The sequence below is a fragment of the Rhinoraja longicauda genome, chromosome 2, assembly GCF_053455715.1.
Source record: "Rhinoraja longicauda isolate Sanriku21f chromosome 2, sRhiLon1.1, whole genome shotgun sequence".
In the NCBI taxonomy this organism is placed as follows: domain Eukaryota; kingdom Metazoa; phylum Chordata; class Chondrichthyes; order Rajiformes; family Arhynchobatidae; genus Rhinoraja; species Rhinoraja longicauda.
This window is the reverse complement of record NC_135954.1, coordinates 546,297-565,487: the sequence shown is the minus strand read 5'-3', so window position 1 is coordinate 565,487 and position 19,191 is coordinate 546,297. Positions and strand designations below refer to the sequence as shown.

General features: G+C 47.4%; 1 protein-coding gene across 3 annotated transcripts in view; it reads left to right on the top strand.

Annotated features, from left to right (window-relative positions):
- ulk4 (unc-51 like kinase 4) overlaps positions 1-19,191 on the top strand; it is a 434,415-nt gene that overhangs the window by 232,506 nt on the left and 182,718 nt on the right. For all 3 annotated transcript variants that reach the window (XM_078413782.1, XM_078413790.1, XM_078413774.1), the window contains 3 exons: positions 8,888-8,939; positions 9,044-9,188; positions 11,469-11,561. In XM_078413782.1, the coding sequence (XP_078269908.1) occupies positions 8,888-8,939; positions 9,044-9,188; positions 11,469-11,561 (290 nt within the window). The remainder of the gene's footprint in view (positions 1-8,887; positions 8,940-9,043; positions 9,189-11,468; positions 11,562-19,191) is intronic.

The window sequence follows — 19,191 nt, the reverse complement described above, 5'->3', positions numbered from 1 at the left end:
AACATATAACATTCTTAGAGGATTGGACAGGGTAGATGCAGGAAAAATGTTCCCGATGTTGGGGGGAAGTCTAGAACCAGGGGTCACAGTTTAACAATAAAGGGGAGGCCATTTAGGACTGAGATGAGGAAAATAATTTTCACCCAGAGAGTTGTGAATCTGTGGAATTCTCTGCCACAGAAGGCAGTGGAGGCCAATTCACTGGATGTTTTCAAGAGAGAGTTAGATTTAGCTCTTAGGGCTAAGAGAATTAAGAGATATGGGGAAAAGCTGGAACAGGGTACTGATTTTGGAAGATCAGCCACGAACATATTGAATGGCGGTGCTGGCTCGAAGGGCCGAATGGCCTACTCCTGCACCTATTTTCTATGTTTCTAAGTCGAGGATCCAGTTGCAAAGATGAGTGCCGACACCAAGTCCCGCTAGTTTGGTGATGTTGGATGGTATATTGGTGTTTTTGAACAAAGCTGTAGTCTATGAATGGGAGTCTGGCGTAGGTGTCTCTCTTATCCAGGTGTTGCAGGGATGAGTGTAGGGCCGGGGCGATGGCATTGTCTGGACCTGTTGTGGTGGGTGGCGAAGTGCAGTGGGGCAAGGCCGCTGGGTAGACTGGATTCAATACGTTCCATAATTAGCCTCTCAAAACATTTCATGATGGTGGTCTTCTTGAAGCAGATGGGTATTTCAGAACGGAGTGGTGGGAGATTAAAGATGTCCGCGAATACTCCCACTAGCTGGTCCGTCCAGCGACAAAGAACACTGCCAGCAACTCCGTCTGGGCCAGGTGCCTTTTGAGTTTACCCTCAGCAAAGCCGATCTAACCTCTGCTGCAGTCACCCGGGAGAGAGGCACGCTGCAGTCTGAAGGGCCAGGTGTCACCAGCCTGTTGGACTTCTACTCGAAGCGGGCATAGAAAGCATTCAGTTCCTCAGCTTGGCTCGCATTATCACCAATGATGTTGCCTGAACTTGCTTTACAGCCAGTTATCTTATTCAGACCCTGCCACATTCTCCGTGTGTCCGAGTGATTATACTCCAACTCAAGTTTGTCCCGGTATTGTCTCTTGGCATCTTGCCTGTTGCTACAGTGGCAACAGTTGTCTGTTGTTGTTGTTGTTTTTGTTGTAGGACCTCCTGCGTGTTATAACAGTGGCAACAGTATGTTGTTGAGGGACCTGCCTGTTGCTACCGTGGGAACAGTGTGTTGTTGAGGGAGCTCCTGCCTGTTATAACAGTGGCTACAGTGTGTTGTTGTTGTAGGACCTCCTGCCTGTTGCTACCGTGGCAACAGTGTGTTGTAGGACATCCTGCCTGTCGCTACCGTGGCAACAGTGTGTTGTAGGACATCCTGCCTGTTGGTACCGTAGCAACAGTGTGTTGTTGTAGGACATCCTGCCTGTTGGTACCTTGGCAACAGTGTGTTGTTGTAGGACATCCTGCCTGTTGGTACCGTGGCAACAGTGTGTTGTTGAGGGAGCTCCTGCCTGTTGCTACCGTGGCAACAGTGTCTGTTGATGCATGGTTCACTCAGTGTCATACCTCACTGGTGTTGGAGCTGGTGGATATGAGAGACATTGCCACAATTGTTCTGAGCCTATTTACCATTTGTACAAGACGTCTGGCATGAGGTGCCTGTCGTGAGCAGTGCCCAGACTGAGTGACAATACCCTGTGCCCACAACCTGTTTCTACAGTGTACGCCCTCCACATGAAGACCGCAATTTTGTGACTTAGGGTAAATGTCAAGATAGATTTGAGCTGTTGTTTTAGCCTTTGACTGTTAAACTGGTGAACAATCATCCTCGTACCGCGTACAATTGCTCTTCTGTCAGAGACAGCCTGGATCTTATTCCCAACTTTCCGTGTGATCTGCTGTAACACAGGCTCGGGGCTTTGTGTCTGAAACTTCACAACATCCAGATAAAGTGTGGTTTGCAGAAACGCCAGCCTGTGATGGAGCCCTGGGGAGCGTTTGGCCTGACATTGGCAGAGTATCAGCAGACAAGACGATGTTGCTGAAGAGTTCAGGCCATACACACTGGCATGTCTATACATACATGGTGTGATCCTCCTGGGCTGCTGCTATTGTGATGTAAACTCATAATCCAGGTTTACTCCTGTGTTACTGCTTGCCGCCATGCAAAGAAAACACTGATCCAGGCAAAGAATCCACACTGACACAGGTTTATTGTCAGATTTATAAATCTGTGTTTTTAAACTATTGTACATCCTGGTATTCAAGGAATTCCATTTTATTTAGCATTGTAATAAATATCTGAGCAAATAAAACCACCTCAAATAACTGGTGGAGTTGCTGCCTCACAGCCACAGAGACCCGGGTTCCATTCTGACTACTTTTTATTTTTTATTTTTTAATATAAAAGTTTTATTCCAAAGTAAAACATACAAACATACTAAGCAAAATGTGATCAAACAAAAGCCGCCTGTATCGGCAGTAAACAATTATCACATTAAAATCACATTAAAATCCCGCCATCTCTGTCAACAATACATTCAACCCCCCGTGGCGACCAGCGTTCACGGAATGCCACCAGAGTCCCCGTGGACACCGCGTGTTCCCTCTCCAGGGACACGCGGGCACGGACGTAAGCCCGGAACAGGGGTAGGTAGCCGACCTCTGTGAGGCCGTCGACTGCTCGCTGCCTGGAGCCGCGGATGGCCATCTTGGCCAGGCCCAGGAGCAGACCAACAGGGAGACCCCCTCCTCCCTCCTGACCCTCCCCCCTCTGTACCGGGTGCCCAAAAATTAAAAGCGTAGGGCTAAAATTGAGCCAGAACTTGAGGAGCAGCCCCTTCAGATACTGGAACAGGGGCTGTAACCTCACGCACTCTGTGTATAAATGGTACACGGTCTCCTCCTCGCCGCAGAAGCGACAGGCGGCAGACGAGACCGCCAACCGGCTCAAGTACCTGTTACAGGCCACAGCCTTATGCAACACTCTCCACCCCAGGTCCCCGATGTAAAGCGGGAGGACCCCCTTCCATCCTGACTACGGGTGTTGGTTGACAGACAGAAAGCAAAGAGTGGGGGTAAATAGGTCCCTTTCAGAATGGCAGGCAGTGACTAGTGGGGTACTGCAAGGCTCGGTGTTGGGACCACAGCTATTTACAATATACATCAATGACTTGGATGAAGGGATTAAAAGTACCATTAGCAAATTTGCCGATGATACAAAGCTAGGTGGCAGTGTGAACTGTGAGGAAGATGCTATGAGGTTGCAGGGTGACTTGGACAGGTTGTGTGAGTGGGCGGATGCATGGCAGATGCAGTTTAATGTGGATAAGTGTGAGGTTATCCACTTTGGTGGTAAGAATAGGAAGGCAGATTATTATTTGAATGGTGTCAAGTTAGGAAAAGGGGACGTACAACGTGATCTGGGTGTCTTAGTGCATCAGTCACTGAAAGGAAGCATGCAGGTACAGCAGGCAGTGAAGAAAGCCAATGGAATGTTGGCATTCATAACGAGAGGAGTTGAGTATAGGAGCAAAGAGGTCCTTCTGCAGTTGTACAGGGCCCTAGTGAGACCGCACCTGGAGTACTGTGTGCAGTTTTGGTCTCCAAATTTGAGGAAGGATATTCTTGCTATTGAGGGCGTCCCAGCGTAGGTTTACTAGGTTAATTCCCGGAATGGCGGGACTGTCATATGTTGAAAGACTAGAGCGACTAGGTTTGTATACACTGGAATTTAGAAGGATGAGAGGGGATCTTATCGAAACGTATAAGATTATTAAGGGGTTGGACATGTTAGAGGCAGGAAACATGTTCCCAATGTTGGGGGAGTCCAGAACCAGGGGCCACAGTTTAAGAATAAGGGGTAGGCCATTTGGAACAGAGATGAGGAAAAACTTTTTTAGTCAGAGAGTTGTGAATCTGTGGAATTCTCTGCCTCAGAGGGCAGTGGAGGCCAATTCTCTGAATACATTCAAGAGAGAGCTAGATAGAGCTCTTAAGGATAGCGGGGTCAGGGGGTATGGGGAGAAAGCAGGAACGGGGTACTGATTGAGAATGATCAGCCATGATCACATTGAATGGCGGTGCTGGCTCGAAGGGCCGAATGGCGTACTCCTGCACCTATTGTCTATTGTCTATTGACTGTGACTCTGTGATTGTGACTGTGACTCCGTGACTCTGTGACTGTGACTCCGTGACTCTGTGACTGTGATTCTATGACTGGGACTCTGTGACTCTATGACTGTGACTCTGTGTCTCTGTGACCGTGACTCTATGACTGTGTGACTCCGTGACTCATCAGTCATCTGCTCTGATATTTGGTACTTACTCCACGGGCTACGTTTGTGGAGGGACGCACACATGCACACAAGATACATCGTCAACCAGTGATGTTTCGGGACGGGACTCTTCTTCGGTCTGGATTTAGTCCTTTTGTACATTGCGTAGGCAGCGTAGGGAAGGACATGGATCACATGCAGGAAGGTGAGATTAATCTACCTTGGCATCACATTGGGCATGGCCATTGTGGGCTGAGGGCCCTGTTCCTATACTGCACTGTTCGATGCTCTGTGCCATTTCCACCCTGGGCAACAGCTTCTGACTGTCTACCCTAACTAAGCCTCTCTAACCTATCTGTGCCATTCATATGTTATGGATCAGGGTAAATATATTACTGCTATTGACAGTCAAAGCCTCCCGGAAGCACATGCTGGTTGTAGTGCCACACAACACAGTGGAAGACAGTGGTCATTGCTCAATGGACATTGCAACAGAACTGTCGTGGATGAACGCATTTGAGACAGCTAGATTGGTGATGGCAAGGACAAGCTACAGCATTAAAGGAACTAGTAAGGGTGGCATTAGTCAGGGTGTCAGGGGTTATGGGGAGAAGGCAGGAGAATGAGGTTGAGTGGGAAAGATAGATCAGCCACGAATGAATGGCGGAGTGGACTTGTTGGGCCGAATGGCCTGATTTTGCTCCTTGAACTTATGAACTACACAGAAAGTTTAATTTATGTGATTACACCTGAGCACTGATGGAAAAGCAAGATTTGAAACTATCTTGGTGCTCCATGAATACAGTTAAAGATAACCAGGTTAAACCCATGAGAGGCAAATTGATACATTTGCTTAAATAGTTTGGAATTTGGATTCCAGGTTTATTAATGTGAACAAAAACAGTGCCCAATATGTTAATTTAAATGTAATGTCATCAAGTGTATTTTAAACATGGAATTAAAACTGTTTCAGATATTGCAATCCAGTAAATTAAAATTTAAACACAATATATGCTCATTTGAAACTTCCTGCCCATGGTGTTCATTAAGGTCATCTCCCGCTGGCCTTCCTGATCAACAGCTTTTGGCCCTCTGCCAAAATAATCATTTATCAAAGTAGCACTTTGACCTTATGAGAGATCTCGCATTCACTGACGGAGCAAACGCACAATTTCTGTTTTTCATAAGAATCCGGAGACAAATAAAATTATTGACAGTAATTCACTCGATAATGAAGTATGTGCTCACGTAGCCCACACCATTACACAAACCAACCTCCCTTCCACTGACTCCATCTACACCTCACGCTGCCTCGGCAAGGCCAGCAGCCCAGACCATCACACAAACCAACTTCCCTTCCACTGACTCCATCGACACCTCACGCTGCCTCGGCAAGGCCAACAGCATCATCAAGGACCAGTCTCACCCCGGCCACTCCCTCTTCTCCCCTCTCACATCAGACAAGAGGTACAGAAGTGTGAAAATGCACACCTCCAGATTCAGGGACAGTTTCTTCCCGGCTGTTATCAGGCAACTGAACCATCCTACCACAACCAGAGAGCAGTGCTGAACTACTATCTACCTCATGGGTGACCCTCGGACTATCCCTGATCAGACTTAGCTGGCTTTACCATGCACTAAAAGTTATTCCTTTATCATGTACCCATGTACTGTAAATGGCTCAATTGTAATCATGCATTGTCTTCAAGGATAGTATTAAAACAAAAGATGAAGCATACAGATTAACCAGAAAAAGTAGCATACCAGAGGACTGGGAGAAATTCAGAGTCCAGCAGAGGAGGACAAAGGGCTTAATTAGGAAAGGGAAAATAGATTATGAGGGAAAACTGGCAAGGAACATAAAAACAGACTGCAAAAGCTTTTATAGATATGTCAAGAGAAAAAGATTAGTTAAGGCAAATGTAGGTCCCTTGCAGTCGGAAACAGGTGAATTGATCTTAGGGAACAAGGAGATGGCAGACCAATTGAACAAATACTTTGGTTCTGTCTTCACTAAGGAAGACATAAACCGTCTGCCGGAAATAGCGGGGGACCGGGGGTCTAAAGAGATGGAGGAACTGAGGGAAATCCAGGTTAGTCGGGAAGTGGTGTTAGGTAAATTAAATGGATTAAAGGCAGATAAATCCCCAGGGCCAGATAGGCTGCATCCCAGAGTGCTTAAGGAAGTAGCCTCAGAAATAGTGGATGCATTAGTGATAATTTTTCAAAACTCTTTAGATTCTGGAGTAGTTCCTGAGGACTGGAGGGTAGCTAATGTAACCCTACTTTTTAAAAAGGGAGGGAGAGAGAAAACGGGGAATTATAGACCAGTTAGCCTAACATCGGTAGTGGGGAAAATGCTAGAGTCAGTTATTAAAGATGTGATAGCATTACATTTGGAAAGTGGTGAAATCATCGGACAAAGTCAGCATTGATTTACCAAAGGCAAATCATGTCTGACGAATCTTATAGAATTTTTCGAGGATGTAACTAGTAGAGTGGATAAGGGAGAACCAGTCGATGTGTTATATCTGGACTTCCAGAAGGCCTTCGACAAGGTCCCACATAGGAGATTGGTGTACAAACTTAAAGCACACGGTATTGAGGGTTCAGTGTTGAGGTGGATAGAAAATTGGTTGGCGGACAGGAAGCAAAGAGTAGGAATAAACGGGTCCTTTTCGGAATGGCAGGCAGTAACTAGTGGGGTACCGCAAGGCTCAGTGCTGGGACCCCAGTTATTTACAGTGTATATTAATGATTTGGACGAGGGAATTGAATGCAACATCTCTAAGTTTGCGGATGACACGAAGCTAGGTGGCAGTGTTAGCTGCGAGGAGGATGCTAGGAGGCTGCAGAGTGACTTGGATAGATTAGGCGAGTGGGCAAATGCATGGCAGATGCAATATAATGTGGATAAATGTGAGGTTATCCACTTTGGCGGCAAGAACAGGAAAGCAGAGTATTACCTGAATGGTGACCGATTGGGAGAAGGGGAGATGCAACGTGACCTGGGTGTCATGGTGCACCAGTCATTGAAAGCAAGCATGCAGGTACAGCAGGCAGTGAAGAAAGCGAATGGTATGTTGGCATTCATAGCAAGAGGATTTGAGTTTAGGAGCAGGGAGGTTCTGCTGCAGTTGTACAGGGCCTTGGTGAGACCGCACCTGGTGTATTGTGTGCAGTTTTGGTCTCCTAACCTGAGGAAAGACGTTCTTGCCTTAGAGGGAGTACAGAGAAGGTTCACCAGATTGATCCCTGGGATGGCGGGACTTACATATGAGGAAAGACTAGATAGACTGGGCTTGTACTCGCTGGAATTTAGAAGACTGAGGGGGGATCTTATAGAAACATATAAAATTCTTAAGGGGTTGGAGAGGCTAGATGCGGGAAGATTGTTCCCGATGTTGGGGGAGTCCAGAACCAGGGGTCACAGCTTAAGGATAAGGGGGAAGTCTTTTAGGACCGAGATGAGAAAACATTTCTTCACACAGAGAGTGGTGAGTCTGTGGAATTCTCTGCCACAGAAGGTAGTTGAGGCCAGTTCATTGGCTATATTTAAGAGGGAGTTAGATGTGGCCCTTTTTGCTAAGGGGATCAGGGGGTATGGAGAGAAGGCAGGTACAGGCTATTGAGCTGAATGATCAGCCATGATCATATTGAATGGCGGTGCAGGCTCGAAGGGCCGAATGGCCTACTCCTGCACCTATTTTTTAAAAAAAATTTAAAAAAAGATAGCGCGCAACAACGCTTTACACTGTACCTCTAAACTAAACTAGAATACTTTTCCAAGGCATAGAATGTTTTGTTTCTAGCTGAGGTGGTGTTTCCAAAGGAGCCAGTGGCACATCTGAAGAAGGCTCTTGACCCGAAACCTCATTCCTTAACTTGTATTTTCTTTTACTTATTGCATCTTACATGCAAATCCAGTTATTGTCCTTTAGATTTTTTTAGTTTAGTTTAGAGATACAGCACGGAAACAGGCCCTTCTGCCCACCGAGTCTGCGCCGACCAGCGATCCCCGCACATTAACACTATCCTACACACACTATGGACAATTTTTATATTTTTATACCAAGCCAATTAACCTACAAACCTGGACGTCTGTGGAGTGTGGGAAGAAACAAAAGTTCTCTGAGAAAACCCACGCAGGTCACAGGGAGATGGTACAAACTCCGTACAGACAAGCACCCATGCTCAGAATCGAACCCAGATCTCTGGCGCTGTAAGGCAGGAAGTCTACCGCTACGCCATTGTGCCCCTTTTGAAATATTGAATGTGAATAATCTCGTACATCCTGGAAGATGTTTCTGTGCTGTGTGACTCTACGACTGTGTGTCTGTCACAGAGTGAGTGTTCTGGTGTTTGTGACCATGGTGTTGGATGTAATGTCCCACCCACACAGTTGCTCTGACACCTACTGTGGCAGCTGTGAGTGTGGAGGAGACAGCAGTGTGAATCATATCTCAGTAGGAGGCAGCACCTTAGAGGAAAAGAAGAACCGATGGAAATTGGCCAACACATCAAAGTCAAGGCCAATCTTTGTAATGTACTATATTGGAGTAAATACAGCTTTTCAGCTAATGATAATAAAAGTAGCCAGTCATTTTCCTTTCATCTCTGCTTCTTGCTGCCTTGCAGATTGTTGACTGGGTGCTCCCTCCGCTGGTGTCTCTGGTGCTGGCTCAGAATGGTAAGGACTGTGGAGCAGTGCAGTGATGATATTGTCTATTACCGCAGCCTTGCTATCTCACTGACATTTCCTTGCCTCCTTTACATGTGGCCGTGCCTTTGAAGTGGAGTGGCGGGTGTTTAGCCTGCGCCTGCTGTCGGAGACCACGTCTCTCGTGGCGAACCACCAGGCCACGTCAGGAGAGGAAGAAGAGCACCTCGCCACAAACAACAAGTGGCTGAGCCTCATCCAGGAGTCACTGCTACCTCAGTAAGTCAACGCTCCTTCCTCTAATGCCACTCACTTGGACTCTGGCCGCCCCTTTGCTGGGAAGAGGAGGAAGCCTTGGAGAGGGTGTAGGGCAGGATTACCAGAATGATAATAGGCACAAAATGCTGGAGTAACTCAGCGGGTCAGGCAGCACCTCAGGAGAGAAAGAATGGGTGACGTTTCGGGTCGAGACCCTTCTTCAGACTGAAGACATTACCAGAATGTTGCAGAGTGGGGGTCGCTGGTCAGTACGGATTCAGTGGGCCGAAAGGCCAGTTTCCATGCTGTATCTCTAAACTAAACGAAAAGCGCCTGGAACGTGTTGCCGGGGGTGATGGTTGAGACAGATATGTTACTGGCATTTGAAAGACTTTTGGATCGGCGCATGGATATGCAGGGAACCATTGATAAGTGATGGTCTTGGCATCATGTTCAGCACAGACATTGTGGGCTGAATGGCCTATTCCTGTGCTGTACTGTTCTATTTTCTATAGTGCAGTAACATCAACTTTTACGGCAGTTTGAATCACTGCTGCGAAGAGTGTCTCAGTGCATCGTTTCATTGTGGAGTCCTCGTGAAAGAGTAGCATGCCAATATTTAACACACACAGTTAGTAAACAGATGTTCGCAGAACCGCTGAGCTGCTGTTAATACTTCTGAGCACGAGGAGCTGAGAGTGGGGATTTCTGACATTTTATTTTTTAAGGTAGTTAAAATAAAATGGGTCTCAACCCGAAACGTCACCCATTCCTTCTCTCCCGAGATGCTGCCTGTCCTGCTAAGATACTCCAGCATTTTGTGTTTACCTTTGATTTAAACCAGCACCTGCAGTTTTTTTCCTACACAAAAGAAGATGGGACTCAGATTTTCAATAAATCAGTATTCCCAGTTGTTCTGCCAATCTCTATGATATGTGTATTAAGTTTCTCTGAATAGATAGGAAAGGTTTAGGGGGATGTGGGCTAAACGCCTGCAAATGGGACTAGCATACATGGGGCATCTTGGTCGAGTTGTTTCCGTGCTGTGTGAATGGGACTAGCATACATGGGGCATCTTGATCGAGTTGTTTCCATGCTGTGTGAATGGGACTAGCATACATGGGGCATCTTGATCGAGTTGTTTCCATGCTGTGTGAATGGGACTAGCATACATGGGGCATCTTGGTCGAGTTGTTTCCGTGCTGTGTGACTATGAATCCCTGTCCTGGGCTTGAAGGATATGATGATGCACACACCATGTTTTCATGTTTTTTAAATTAGCTATTTGGCAAATTGATTTGTAGATTTTTAATTGCTAGCTACCCCAGTGATCTGATAATTCTAATGAAAAAAGGAAACTAATTCTGGGTAATTGTAAGACCATGTCAGCGTTTCCATTTCTGTCTTACATAATGGTATTCATAGTCAGCAGTGAACAGAGCTACACTTGTGCTGCCCAGCAACACAATGCAAATGAGATATGGTGGGGACAGCAGTAGACTTGCTGCCTTACAGTGCCAGACACCCGGCTTCTCACAGCTTCTGTCTGTGTGGAGTTTGCACCTTCTCCCCGTTTGCACGTCCTCCCCTCCCTCCTCCCCTCCCCCTCCCTTCTCGCCTCCTCCCCCCACTCCCCCTCCCCTTCCCTCCCCCTCACTCCACCCCCCCTCCTCCGCCCCCCCCCTCTCCCTCCCCTCCCCCTTCCCCTCCACCCCCACCCTAGGAGAGAGATTTAAACTTTAAAATGTGAATAACTTTAAAAATATAACACTGATTTCAATGAAACTTAGACATAGACATAGAAAATAGGTGCAGGAGAAGGCCATTCAGCCCTTCGAGCCAGCACCGCCATTCATTGTGATCATGGCTGATCGTCCACAATCAATAACCCGTGCCTGCCTTCTCCCCATATCCCTTGTGTCCACCAGCTCCTAGAGCTCTATCTAACTCTCTCTTAAATCCATCCAGTGATTTGGCCTCCACTGCCCTCTGTGGCAGAGAATTCCACAAATTCACAACTTCTTCCATTCGCACCAAAGGGACGACGGTGAGTAAGATGGGCCTAAATATTTTGCGCTATCATGTACAATTTTGGCTGTAGTTCAGGAACAAACAAACAAACAAACGAGAGTTTTAGTATACAGATGGGCTAAATGTGCGCAAATTGGATAAGCTCTCGAGGGGCATCTCGATCGGAATGGACAAGTTGGGTCGAAGGACCTGTTCCGTACTGTCTGACTCTGTGATAATCTGTGAAGATACTCTTGTCCCAAACTACTCAAGATTGTCTTTTTATTTCAGTTATGAGCAGATCTTGATGGAACCTGATCCGGTGCCACTCTACTCCTTGAAGCTGCTCGTCACCCTGACTGACTACAGCCCCCTTTTCATAAGGTATGTTATTATATATTACTCTTCAGAAGCTATGTTATTATTACTTATTACTTCACAAGGTATGTTATTACTATATTACTTCATAAGGTATGTTATTATATATTACTCTTCATAAGCGATGTTATTATTATATATTACTTCATAAGGTATGTGATATGTTACTCTTCATAAGGAAGTGGCGGCGCCTAACGGCTGCGGCTCGCTAGCAGTCTGTTCGTCTTTTTTCCTTTTTTTTTTTGTGTGTCGGTGTTGGGATGGTTTTTTTTGTGTTTTTTTTTGGTTGTGTTTGTGTGGGGGGTGGTGGTGTGGGTGGGGGGGAACCTTTCTCTTTTAGGTCTCTTCCTCACGTAGCGGGGTGCGGCTCGGCCGCGGGGCCTAACATCGCCCGGTGCGGCTCGGCCGCTGGACTTAACATCGCCCGGTGCGGCTTGGCCGCTGGACTTAACAGTGCCCGGTGCGGCTCGGCCGCGGGACTTTTCATCGCCCGGTGCGGCTCGGCCGCGGGACTTTACATCGCTGGTACGGCTCGGCCGCTGGACTTAACAGTGCCCGGTGCGGCTCGGCCGCGGGGGCTAACATCGCCCGGTGCGGGTCGGCCGCGGGACTTTACATCGCCCGGTGCAGCTCGGCCGCGGGACTTTTCATCGCTGGTGCGGCTCGGCCGCGGGACTTAACATCGCCCGGTGCGGCTCGGCCGCGGGACTTAACATCGCCCGGTGCGGCTCGGCCGCGGGGCTCTACATCACTGGTGCAGCTCGGTCGCGGGGCTTTACATCGCTGGTGTGGCTCAGCCGCGGGACTTTTCATCGCTGGTGCGGCTCGGTCACGGTACTTAACATCGCCCGGTGCGGCTCGGCCGCGGGACTTAGCTGCGCAAGGCTTGGTCGCGGGGCCTTCCATCGCCCGGCTCGGCCGCGAGACGTTTCAGCGCCCGGTGCGGCTCGGCCGGGGGGACTTCCACCCCCTTGCGGGGACTGTGCGGGTCGGTCGGGGATGAGCTGTCTGTCCGTGGGCGTGGGGAAGAGAGTGGAAGTTTTGTTGCCTCCATCACAGTGAGGGGGTGTTTGGAGTCACTGTGATGGACGTTTGTGTTGGGGTTATGTGTCTTGTGTTCTTTTTTGTATGACTGCTATGTAGTTTCGTTCGGTACCTTGGTACCGAATGACAAATAAAGCTCTGTTGAACTGTTGTTGAACTGTTGTTGTTGTATGTTGTTATTACTGACAGTGATAATGGAGCAGGTTTGCTGCTGGTTACTTGTGAGCAATGTGACTGCAATGTGAATGTCGCCTGTCTGCTGTGTCACTGGGAATATGGGACTGGAGTTGGCACCTCCACCCTTGGAGTCTCTTCAACCAACTCCTCTGATCATCGTTGACCCATTCCAACCCTTATCTCTTCAATGGTTCAATAGCGTCCTTATTGACATACCGTCAAATATTTGTTCTGCATGTGATCTGCAGGGCAGGATGGTGGCACAGCAGTTGACCCGCTGCCTCGCAGCGCCAGAGACCGGGGTTCAATCCTGACTACAGGTGCTGTCTGTGTGGTGGCTGCATGGGTTTCCTCCGGGTGTTACAGTGGCCTCGGCAAGGCCAGCAGCATAATCAAGGACCAGTCTCACCCGGCCACTCCCTCTTCTCCCCTCTCCCATCAGGCATAAGGTACAGAAGTGTGAAAACGCACACCTCCAGATTCAGGGACAGTTTCTTCCCAGCTGTTATCAGGCAACTGAACCATCCTAGCACAACCAGAGAGTGGTCCAGTAGCTCAGTACACGTGACAATAAACTAAAACTAAACAGGTGGGCTAGCAAAGATGGGGCATGTTGGTTGGCATGGACAAGGTGGGCCAAAGAGCCTGTTTCTGTGCCGTATGATTCCATATAAAATTATGAGAGGCAAAGATAGGGTAGACAGTCAGAACCTGTTTCCCAGTGTGGAAGGTCATAACTGATAAGGTCATAGGTGATAAGAGTAGAATTAGGCCATTCGGCCCATCAAGTCTACTCTGCCATTCAATCATGGCTGATCTATCTTCCCCTCCTAACCCCATTCTCCTGCCTTCTCCCCATAACCCCTGACACCCGTACTAATCAAGTATCTATCTATCTCTGCCTTAAAAATATCCACTGACTTGGCCTCCATAGCCTTCTGTGGCAAAGAATTCCACAGATTCACCACCCTCTGCCCAAAAAATATTCTCCTCATCTCCTTCGTAAAAGAATGTCCTTTTGTTCTGAGGCTGTGCCCTTTGGTCCTAGACACTCCCACTAGTGGAAACATTCTCTCCACATCCACTCTATCCAGGCCGCTCACTATTCTGTAAGTTTCAATGAGGTCCCCCCTCATCCTTCTAAACTCCAGCGAGTCCAGGCCCAGTGCCGACAAACGCTCATTATATGTTAACCCACTCATTCCTGGGATCATTCATATAAACCTCCTCTGGACCCTCTCCAGAGCCAGCACATCCTTCCTCAAACATGGAAATATCAAAAACTAGTGTGAGAGGTGTAAGGTGAGAGCGACAAAGTTTAAAGGAGATGTGTGGGACAAGTTTTTATACAGAGAATAGAGAATCCTGGAACATACTGCCAGGGGAGGTGGTGGAGGCAGATACATCACCATTGTTTACCACAGGTAGGTGACTAGGCAGGGCAGTGAGGGATGTGGACCATTCGTAGGCAGATGGGATTCATTTCACTCGGCATCATGGTCAGCACAGACATTGTGGGCTGAAGGGCCTGTTCATGTTGTACTGCGCTATTATCTTCTATGTTCTAATTCCCTCCCTGATCGTTCAGTTTGTTAAAAGGTACTCCTTAACATGTATCTTCCCCAATGCCTCTTTGTGGCTCAGTTTGCGATCAGTGTCCCACACGTCTTTGAAGACACAGTTCTTGATTGCTTTTTGAAATGGAATACACCCTATAGCCTTTATTATCTTCATGAGAGTAAAGAGACAGTACTCAAAACTTTATAAAGTAAGTTGATCTGATGAACCTCCTGGGGCCAACCAGTGATGTGTGTGTGTGTGCGTGTGTAACTCTGACATATTACAGCAAGGCCGTCCAGTGATGTTTGTGTGTGTGTGTGTGTAACTGACATATTACAGCAAGGCCATCCAGTGATGTGTGTGTGTGTGTAACTGACATATTACAGCAAGGCCATCCAGTGATGTGTGTGTGTGTGTGTAACTGACATATTACAGCAAGGCCATCCAGTGATGTGTGTGTGTGTGTAACTGACATATTACAGCAAGGCCATCCAGTGATGTGTGTGTGTGTGTAACTGACATATTACAGCAAGGCCATCCAGTGATGTGTGTGTGTGTGTAACTGACATATTACAGCAAGGCCATCCAGTGATGTGTGTGTGTGTGTAACTGACATATTACAGCAAGGCCATCCAGTGATGTGTGTGTGTGTGTGTGTGTGACGCTGACATATTACTGCAAGGCCATCCAGTGATGTGTGTGTGTGTGTGTGTGTAACTGGCATATTACAGCAAGACCATCCAGTGATGTGTGTGTGTGTGTGTGTGTGTGTGACGCTGACATATTACAGCAAGACCATCCAGTGATGTGTGTGTGTAACTGGCATATTACAGCAAGACCATCCAGTGATGTGTGTGTGTGTGTGTGTGTGACGCTGACATATTACTGCAAGACCATCCAGTGATGTGTGTGTGTGTGTGTGACGCTGACATATTACAGCAAGACCATCCAGTGATGTGTGTGTGTGTGTGTGTGTGTGACGCTGACATATTACAGCAAGGCCATCCAGTGATGTGTGTGTGTTTGTAACTGACATATTACAGCAAGACCATCCAGTGATGTGTGTGTGTGTGTGTGTGTGTGTGACACTGACATATTACAGCAAGACCATCCAGTGATGTGTGTGTGTAACTGGCATATTACAGCAAGACCATCCAGTGATGTGTGTGTGTGTGTGTGTGTGACGCTGACATATTACTGCAAGACCATCCAGTGATGTGTGTGTGTGTGTGTGACGCTGACATATTACAGCAAGACCATCCAGTGATGTGTGTGTGTGTGTGTGTGTGTGACGCTGACATATTACAGCAAGGCCATCCAGTGATGTGTGTGTGTTTGTAACTGACATATTACAGCAAGACCATCCAGTGATGTGTGTGTGTGTGTGTGTGTGTAACTGACATATTACAGCAAGACCATCCAGTGATGTGTGTGTGTTTGTAACTGACATATTACAGCAAGACCATCCAGTGATGTGTGTGTGTGTGTGTGACGCTGACATATTACAGCAAGACCATCCAGTGATGTGTGTGTGTGACGCTGACATATTACTGCAAGACCATCCAGTGATGTGTGTGTGTCTGTGTGTGTGTAACTGACATATTACAGCAAGACCATCCAGTGATGTGTGTGTGTGTGTAACTGACATATTACAGCAAGACCATCCAGTGATGTGTGTGTGTGTGACGCTGACATATTACAGCAAGACCATCCAGTGATGTGTGTGTGTGTGACGCTGACATATTACTGCAAGGCCATCCAGTGATGTGTGTGTGTGTGTGTGACGCTGACATATTACTGCAAGGCCATCCAGTGAAGTGTGTGTGTGTGTGTGTGTGTGTGACGCTGACATATTACAGCAAGGCCATCCAGTGATGTGTGTGTTGTGTAACTCTGACATATTACAGCAAGGGAAACCAAAGGTCTCACGGATGATGAATCTTTTCATCTATTTTACCCAGAAATGTGAGATGTCATGAAAGGGAAAGGAGTGATTTTTCAGGTCACTTCTCCGCTTCTGATGCTCCAGGAAAAACAACCCACGTTCGTGCACAATAAATACTGTGTGCTGGAGTAACTCAGCAAGGCAGGCATTTCTAGAGATCATGGATAGGACCCTTCTTCAGACTGATGTAGGGGGGAGATAGGTGGGAAAGGGAGAAATAGGTGGGTGTGGGACAAAGCCTGGCAAGTGATAGGTGAATTCAGGTGATTGGTAGATGGGGGGAGTAAGTGACAAGATGAAAAGGAGACAAAAGTGTCAGATACAGAAAGGAGAACAGTGAAATGAAAAGCTGGAGGGACTGACAGGTAGAAGGGGATGGGGCAAATAGGGGAGGAATAGTTGGGAAAATGGGTGTGCATCAAAGCAGGGCTAAAGGAATACTCTCTGATTTTAGTTTAGAGAAACAGTGCAGAACAGTCTCTTCACCCCACTGAGTCCGCGCCGACCAGCGATCACCCCGTACACTAGTTTAGTTCCGAGATACAGTGCAGAAACAGGCCCTTCGGCCCACCGAGTCCTCGCCGACCAGCGATCCCCAAACAATAGACAATAGGTGCAGGAGGAGGCCTTTCGGCCCTTCGAGCCAGCACCGCCATTCAATGTGATCATGGCTGATCATTCTCAATCGGTACCCCGTTCCTGCCTTCTCCCCATACCCCCTGACTCCGCTATCCTTAAGAGCTCTATCTAGCTCTCTCCTGAAAGCATCCAGAGAATTGGCCTCCACTGCCTTCTGAGGCAGAGAATTCCACAGATTTACAACTCTCTGACTGAAAACGTTTTTCCTCATCTCTGTTCGAAATGGCCTACCCCTTATTCTTAAACTGTGGCCTCTGGTTCTGGACTCCCCCAACATCGGGAACATGTTTCCTGCCTCTAGCGTGTCCAATCCCTTAATAATCTTATATGTTTCAATAAGATTCTCTCATCCTTCTAAATTCCAGTGTAGAGTCGCTCCAGTCTTTCAACATACGACAGTCCCGCCATCCCGGGAATTAACCTAGTGAACCTACGCTGCACGCCCTCAATAGCAAGAATATCCTTCCTCAAATTTGGAGACCAAAACTGCACACAGTACTCCAGGTGCAGTCTCACTAGGGCCCTGTACAACTGCAGAAGGACCTCTTTGCTCCTATACACAACTCCTCTTGACATAAAGGCCAAAATGCCATTAGCTTTCTTCACTGCCTGCTGTACCTGCATGCTAACTTTAAGTGACTGATGAACAAGGACACCCAGATCTCTTTGTCCTAACTGGACACCATTCAGATAATAATCTGCCTTCCTGCACTAGTACTATCCTACACACTAGGGACAATTTATAATTTTACCGAAGCCAATTAACTTACAAACATATACGTCTTTGGAGTGTGGGAGGAAACCAGAGCATCTGGAGAAAGCCCATGTGGTCACAGGGAGAACGTACAAACTCCATACAGACAGCACCCATAGTCATGATCATACCCAGGTCTCTGGCGCTGTGAGGCAGCAGCTCTACCGCTTCCCTGATCCTGGACATTATTTTGGTTGAACAGTTACTGTCAAAGACGTCTCAGTATTTATCTAGGGATTGAAGTTGTACACCTGCTGTGTGTCAGACATAAAAGACAAAACAACCTTTACTGAAGTATAGAAAGTAGTTCACAGTGGTGTTGAATAATTACAGCAGGCTGCAGCAGGCTGACACCTCAAAGTTCAGTTTGGGGTTTATTTTGTTACTTGTCCTTTGCACCTGCTTGCCTGATTTATAGTCGCTCACAATAGAAATCAACTTTCAGATCAGGTTCATGTTTAATATTGTCATGTGTACTGAGGTATCCAATCAGATAATACACAAATACATTTGAGCCAAACTCACGTACCATAGATCGAGCAATAACGCACACCTACAGATTCAGGGACAGTTTATTCCCAGCCGTCATCAGGCAACTGAACCGTTCCTCAAGTTAGGAACAGGGGACGTACAACGAGATCTGGGTGTCCTAGTGCATCAGTCACTGAAAGGAAGCATGCAGGTACAGCAGGCAGTGAAGAAAGCCAATGGAATGTTGGCCTTCATAACAAGAGGAGTTGAGTATAGGAGCAAAGAGGTCCTTCTGCAGTTGTACAGGGCCCTAGTGAGACCGCACCTGGAGTACTGTGTGCAGTTTTGGTCTCCAAATTTGAGGAAGGATATTCTTGCTATTGAGGGCGTGCAGCGTAGGTTCACTAGGTTAATTCCCGGAATGGCGGGACTATCGTATGTTGAAAGACTGGAGCGACTAGGCTTGTATACACTGGAATTTAGAAGGATGAGAGGAGATCTTATCGAAACGTATAAGATTATTAAGGGGTTGGACACGTTAGAGGCAGGAAACATCTTCCCGATGTTGGGGGAGTCCAGAACAAGGGGCCACAGTTTAAGAATAACGGGTAGGCCATTTAGAACTGAGATGAGGAAAAACTTTTTCAGTCAGAGAGTGGTGAATCGTGGAATTCTCTGCCTCAGGAGGCAGTGGAGGCCAATTCTCTGAATGCATTCAAGAGAGAGCTAGATAGAGCTCTTAAGGATAGCGGAGTCAGGGGGTATGGGGAGAAGGCAGGAACGGGGTACTGATTGAGAATGATCAGCCATGATCACATTGAATGGCGGTGCTGGCTCGAAGGGCCGAATAGCCTCCTCCTGCACCTATTGTCTATTTTCTATAGAACAGTACAGCACAAGAACAGGCCCTTCAGCCCACAATGTCTGCCGAACAAATTAAATATGTCCAAGAAAGCTTCCTTGATCAATATATAGAGAGGGCGTGACACACTGGACCTCCACCGGCCTCTGTCTCCCCCTCTACCGGCTCCAATCACCCTCCTCAC